Source organism: Equus quagga, chromosome 7 (genome assembly GCF_021613505.1).
Source record: "Equus quagga isolate Etosha38 chromosome 7, UCLA_HA_Equagga_1.0, whole genome shotgun sequence".
Taxonomy (NCBI): domain Eukaryota; kingdom Metazoa; phylum Chordata; class Mammalia; order Perissodactyla; family Equidae; genus Equus; species Equus quagga.
This window is the reverse complement of record NC_060273.1, coordinates 71,995,558-72,002,171: the sequence shown is the minus strand read 5'-3', so window position 1 is coordinate 72,002,171 and position 6,614 is coordinate 71,995,558. Positions and strand designations below refer to the sequence as shown.

Sequence of the window (6,614 nt, the reverse complement as noted above, 5' to 3'; positions counted from 1 at the left end):
AGAGATAAGAGCATTATTACACAAAACATGTTCTGGCAGATTAGTCTCAGGGTGTAATTGTTCCGATTGTCTATAAATCAAGTTAAGAAGGACGTTTTCCGTGACAAATGAAATAAATACCCTAGCTTGGGTTAATAACTGCTCATCATCGGAAAGGTCAATATTTAATGAGGGTGGGACCCTGCCTGTGTACTGTGTATATATGTGTGTGTGTGTGTGTGTGTGTGTGTGTGTGTGTGTATTTGGCAGACTGCTTTCTGTCTCTCTGTCTCTGAACTTCTTGCTTCACAGCAGCATATCTCTACCACTCTGATTCATCATCACTATGAAGAAGATCACTGCTTTTGCCATCCTTGCTCTGGCAGCCACTACGTGGGCTGCCTCTCCACCTGGTGAGTTAGTATTCCTTTTGAATACTCATATCTTTGTGCTAACCGAAATATATTCAGCCTTCAGTAATTATAGAATACTAAAGTCAAAAGAAAATGTAGAAGGTATCTATTTGGATTGGTCTGATTAACAAAGTAGGGATGGGTCAGACCTTCAGGTAGAGGAAGAGAGACTGAGAAGAAGTAAAAAAGGATTGTGGGTTCTTTGCTCAGTCCCTGATCAGGATCCCTCAGGTTTCTGACTTGCCATTTCAGAAACCACTTATGCAACTTGGAGACCATTACCCAACCCTACCCTGGGCATGTTCACAGGAAATCCTAGAGATCTGTGACAGCCCTTTCTCCAGTGACCAGGGATTTCCTATCAGAATCACATACTTCTCTGTCTTCATTCTGAGTTGGCCCCGAGTGAAGAAATGACCTTTCATAGGTCTGATCTGGGCAAGGGATATTTGGAAATAGATTTTAGTTTCTGTGAACAATGAACTCAGCTTTGCATTTCTAACTGTGGAATTTGCTCTTTCTCCAATTCCTTATCTCCAATTGCATCTCATTCCACTCTCTTCCGGTGATCAAGCAGTAGGGACAGAGGTGAGTGCAACCTTCTCTGTGTGGTCTTTGTAAAAATGAAATCAGAGCTAAGGTGTAAATGGAACTGTGAAAGTGGTTAAGCTGGCTCACAGTGGACTGAAAAAATTCCTCAGGAGATAAAACAATTCCTACTCTACTCCTCGCAGTGTTTCTTTCTTTCAAGATCGCAAAAGGAATCTCCTTGCAAAAGCAGAACAGCAGATAAAGTAAACTTTTACTATTGGGTAGCATTTTAAACTTTTCTACCTACTTTTCACATTCATTATTCTATTGGATTCTCATTATAACTCTAAAAGCAGAGATTAATATTTCCTTCTTAAACAGCTAATTGCCATTTTATTCAAGGAATGTTCTGGGTCTGATTTATTTTTGTAGCACGGCACCTGGTCTGTAGAAGATCTAGACATGTTTGCCCTAAAGTTGTAGAGGCTAGTACTGTTTCCTATTTCTTCTCTCTCTCTACCATCCTTATATGAGAATGACTGCAGAATTGAAGGAAGAGAATGTAGGACATTATTTTTTGTTCTGATTACAGGTGGATTGCTCCAAATACAACAGAAGAAGTTCCAGGATTATATGCACAAGGGAGTGGGAGCCAATATGTGGTATAGATGGGAAAACGTACGGGAATGAATGCATATTTTGCTTGCTAAACCGGTAAGTATAGTATTCCGTTCAGAGCCCGCCGCCCCCCGCCACCTATTTTTAAAGATCACAAAGTCCACGCCGGCCAAAATCTGCTTGGTTTTTAAAAACATGGTTTGAAAAATCCTACCTTTTGTCATGCTCCTCTAATATTCTTTGGATGTTGCTTTGTTAGAATAAAAAAAAAACTATATCTCTAAAATTTTATATATATATATATATATATATATATTTCTTTGCTATCCAGTCAAGTTCTCATTCATAATATACACTATCACTGGGCCTTAGCTGTTACATATAGACATTTTTATTCCTACATTATATTTAAGGAAACTGAATCTCAGGCAGGAAGTGTATCTTATCAAAGTTCCAAGAATCTCCTGTGTTACATCTCTCTTTTGCATAATGGGAAGTCAGAAGACAGCTATCTCTATTTAGGCTGATAGCCATGGACTCTGTTACAAGACTTTGATCTATCATTCATACCCTTGAGGAAATCTATGTTGCTTCTCATGATTATCTGGAAAAGTCTAAGGAAGAGAGTAAAAGTACAAAGGGATAGTTGGAATCCCCACCACCACCAGCCCCACAAATTAAATATTGTCTTCACTGAAAACAGTATCTCAGCTTCTAGGAGAATGAAAGAATGGTTATTACCAGCCATCTCAGCAATTTGAATTCATTACTTTATGATTATGTGTTAAAATCATGGGCTTTGGTGTCAGACATCTGGATTAGAATCCAGACTGCCCTTAGTAGATCTGTTACATTAGGCAAATACCCAATCTACTACATGCGTCAGTATTTTCACCCATAAGATAGAAACTACAACAGTGTTTAGAATTCACTGTGATAGAACACGTCAAATCTTAGCTCAGTAGTTGACACAGAGTGAATGCTCATAGAAATGAACTCTTCTTCCTTCTTATTACTTTCTTCCTTCTTTTCTCTTATTTCTAGCCTTTCTGAAAATTTACAGTCAAGTGTAATATCAAGTATTATCCAGAATAAATTCTCTCAGGATATGCAAACTCTTGCACTAATAAAACCATAAGAGAGTAAAGACTGATGAGATCTTATTGATTATGTTATCTCATATCCTCTTTTTAGAAGGCAAGAATCTAATATTCAGAAAGGAGAGTGACTATAGCAAAATTATAGATTATATGTGGCCAGAGATGAATTTGAGTGTATTTTTTCTTAACTGAAAAAGTGTTTTCACGCTATGTTATGACTTTGATTTTAATCTAAATATTCATGGACTATTTAAAAATACCATTTTAGAGTTAATCTCCTTTTAGTGTTAATCTTATTTTCTTCTATTTTTATTTGTTTGCAAAGTGATCATCAAAGATGTTAATGGTCCATATTAGACAACTAGAGTAGAATATTAACCAGAACTCCTCATTTGCAGTCCAGATCAGACAACACAGAATGATATATGACTGTATTTCACTCTGTAGATTAAGAAATATCAAGTAACTGCATTACCCATTCAATAAAGTCTTCTCTTCTAGAAATAAAGGAATTCCACTCAGAAAACTTTATGATGACAAATGTGTAAGTATATGCAGAAATCTTATTTATTCTTAATATAAAATGCTACAATAATTCCTCACTTTCCTGGAGTAAAACCATTTTAAAATACATATTCTAGGAGTTATCTATGACTACAGTCAGAGATAAGACACCTGGCCAGCTTAAACAGAAGAGCTGAAGTATAGTTAATTAATTTACACAGAGGAAGACTCCACATACTTTACTCATAACCCTTAATTGGGGCAGATTGGTTTACATGTGGTTATTTTCTCACACTGCAACCAATTAGCAGATTAGGAAGAGGACATTAGGGACTCAAGGATGCTCTCATAACAATAAAGGAAGTTATAAAAATAGCACAGGGCAGGCCCTGTGGCCGAGTGGTTAAGTTCGTGCTCTCCGCTGCAGCGGCCCAGGGTTTGGATCCTGGGTGTGGACATGGCACCACTCGTCAGGCAACGTTGAGGCGGTGTCCCACATATCACAACTAGAAGGACCTGCAACTAAGATATACAACTGTGTACAGGGCGGGGGTTTTGGGAGATAAAGAAGAAAGAAAACATATTGGCAACAGTTTTTAGCCCAGGTGCCAGTCTTTAAAGAAAAAAAAATTTAAGAACAAATGTAAAGACAGTTCAGGGGTAAAGAACTATGTGACTGGAATAATAATCCTAATAGTTTGAAATGTGATATAAAACAATTACAAACATGAGGTTGTGGTAGTAAAGACAGTTCATTTTAAGTAGGGACACGAAACTCTTATAAAAGTCGTTAAACTGACTTTTAAGGAGGAATAGAGTAGTCTCATGCATAAATTGGGTAAGGTCATGTAATATAGGGAAAAAACCATAAGCAAAAGCACAGGGATATACAGGAGTTGGAAACATTCTGGGAATTCAGTCCTTAAGTTTAGATAGAGCAAGAGGGAGAGCAGATGAGACTGGAGAGACAAGCCCGGGTCATGAGGAGACTTCCTGTTGACGGGGAATCAGTTAAGTACTTGAAGAACAAGATCTGATTTGATTTAAAAGATCACCCTGGCATCAGTGTGGAAGGTGACTGAAATCTCAGAGAAGCATGGAGGTTGGGCAATAAATTGGCAGACAATTGCAGCTGTGTAGGCAAGACGTATCGAGGGCCTGAATAAAGCGGATGACAGTTTGGTGAAGAGAGGACTAATTCAGAAATTAAGCACAAGATAGAACCCACAGGATGTATTGTATTCATAACTTAGATGTAGAGAATGAGTGAGAGGAAGGCCTTCATCTTGGGCTGAGCTGTTTTTTGCTGTGATGAGGACGTATCTTTTTGCATGTGGGGTTTTGGGCTAAATGATCCCTCAAGGCCTTTAAAAAGTTCATTTTCTATGATTTAATGATCTGAAATCATTTTTATTTTTTTCTGTTTTTGGACGGGGCAGATTGACTGCCTAGAGTATTCTGATGCATGCAGCAAGGATTACCTGCCTCTCTGTGGATCTGATGGAATAAACTATGCCAATAAATGTTTGTTTTGCAACGCTGTTGTGTAAGTGCTGCATTCAATATATCAGTTACAGAAAAAACCTCTCTCACAGAACCAGAAATCATTTTAGCTACCTAATAAGTTAGATGCTGCTGTGAAGCATAAGAGATGGTTTACTGATAATCATAATATTTTGAAAAAAGAAGCAAAATGAGAGAAAGAGAGGGAGAGAGAGAAAAAAGTGAATAGTAGGAAGAAACTGAAGCTAGGAAAACAAGACTTGATCAACATCATAATATTATTAAATGATAGATAAAAGAGAAATTTACAGATTTTTTGGCTCCTAACACTGGCTTTTACTAGCATGTTGAATTGCTTTTTCTACCATGCTGAAGCTCAGTGATTAATTGCTCAGCCTTTCTTGCTGTGTACTTATTGGGCTGGCTTGATCTAAGAATATAAAACTTTTAATTTAAGCTCTCCAAAGCCTTTCTTTTAAAAAAAATGATTTCTCTTATAGGATGAGCCGTGGTGCCCTTTTCTTGACAAATTATGGACCATGCTGAGTCTCCCTGATGCTCAAGGGTACAGGAGTCCCTTTGGCAGATTCCACTTAGAGAACCAGATTTTCTAGGATGGCTGTGGGGCAAACATATGGATTTGATTGTTCAATAAAAGATTCTTAGCATAAAACTGTCAAGCTTCTCTCTGTGGATATGATTCTTCTTTTAAGGAGAATATCTATGGTTATTTTCCTAAACTGTAAGTCACATGGAAAGATTTCCTCTGTTTCTACTTAAGTTTGGAGCTGGGGAGATTATATACACCCTGGTGAGAGAAGAATCTACTCATAGCATCCCATCTGAAAAAGACTCTTTTTTTTTTTTTAAGTAAACATGGGTCAAAGGGTGGATCTGACCATTAGTCTTACATTACCCTTAGCTACACTAGTGAAAAGTGGAAAATTCAGACTTGGAGAAAGATAGAGTGAGAATCCCTAATACTATAAACTAATCAGAACAGACCAGGAGTAATATACAAATTTTAAGTATCACCATTTAAAGAGGACTCAGTCACATATGGGCATCTGCAAAAGAAGGTATCTTGTTAATTATGTTGGGGACGAGATTAAAAACAATATGATCCGATTAAATGTTGAAGTCACTAAAAAGGCCAGAGGAAAATTCAATGTATGGGAAAGTTGAGGGTATATGTAGGACTGTCATGAGATAGATCAGAACTTTCTCTTGTCTGGAGTTCTGTAGAGAGGACTCAGATCATTAATGTAATATGAGGAGATCGATATTTTGCCTTGGTAAAGAGAAGACTTTTCTAACAGTGAGTCTACAAATAGGAATAAACTTATGCCCTATAAGTTCATGTGTCCAAAGCATAATGGTATTTTAGCATAGGCAGGTTAAATGCTTGCCAGCTATGCTTAGAGATTTGTATGTTTTTTCTAACAACACATATAAAAAGATCACTAGATGTCAATCAATGTGCTATGTGAGGAGAGGCAATATAAACGGGCAAAAAGAAGAGTCCACGTCATTAATGAGTTTGTAGATGAGTCAGAGAGATACACTTTTAAAGAGTTGATTGCTATACATTGTAAAAAGACTATAATCCAGAATTATTAAAGTTTCAATAGGAATGGAAGGAAGACTTGAGGTGGTAGTCACAACATGAGCTAGTGGATTAGTCTTCTTGGGCTGCCATGACAAAATACCACAGATTGGGTGGCTTAAACCATAGCAATTTATTTTCTCACAGTTCTGGAGGCTGAGAAGTCCAAGATCAAGGAGCCAGCAAATTCCATTCCTGGTGAGGGCTCTCTTCCTGGCTTGCAGATGGCCACTTCCTCACTGTGTCCTCACATGGTAGAGAGAAAGAGAGAGAGTGAGAGAGAAAGAGAGAGATAGCCCTCTTCTTGTAGGGCCACCAATCCTGTTGGATTAGGGCCTCACCCTTATGACCTCATTTAAC

At 37.7% G+C, this 6,614-nt stretch overlaps 1 protein-coding gene across 2 annotated transcripts; it reads left to right on the top strand.

The window, feature by feature from the left end:
• Positions 1-273: 273 nt before the first annotated feature.
• On the top strand, positions 274-5,273 carry LOC124241611 (double-headed protease inhibitor, submandibular gland-like). 2 transcript variants are annotated; one of them, XM_046665525.1, is made up of 6 exons: positions 274-392; positions 970-980; positions 1,516-1,637; positions 3,143-3,185; positions 4,585-4,691; positions 5,149-5,273. In XM_046665525.1, exons 1-6 carry the CDS (start codon positions 326-328, stop codon positions 5,192-5,194), a joined length of 396 nt encoding a protein of 131 aa, XP_046521481.1. In that variant the 5' UTR covers positions 274-325; the 3' UTR covers positions 5,195-5,273. The 2 variants fall into 2 exon arrangements, with proteins under 2 accessions (XP_046521481.1, XP_046521480.1); XM_046665524.1 differs by having other exon boundaries at positions 314-392; positions 967-980.
• Positions 5,274-6,614: the final 1,341 nt, after the last annotated feature.

Coding starts and splice junctions, on each gene's coding strand:
- LOC124241611 (XM_046665524.1), top strand. CDS start 326: ATGAAGAAGATCACTGCTTTTGCCATCCTTGCTCTGGCAGCCACTACG. Junction 3,186..4,584: donor AACTTTATGATGACAAATGT/GTAAGTATATGC, acceptor TGGACGGGGCAG/ATTGACTGCCTAGAGTATTC. Junction 4,692..5,148: donor TTGTTTTGCAACGCTGTTGT/GTAAGTGCTGCA, acceptor TTTCTCTTATAG/GATGAGCCGTGGTGCCCTTT.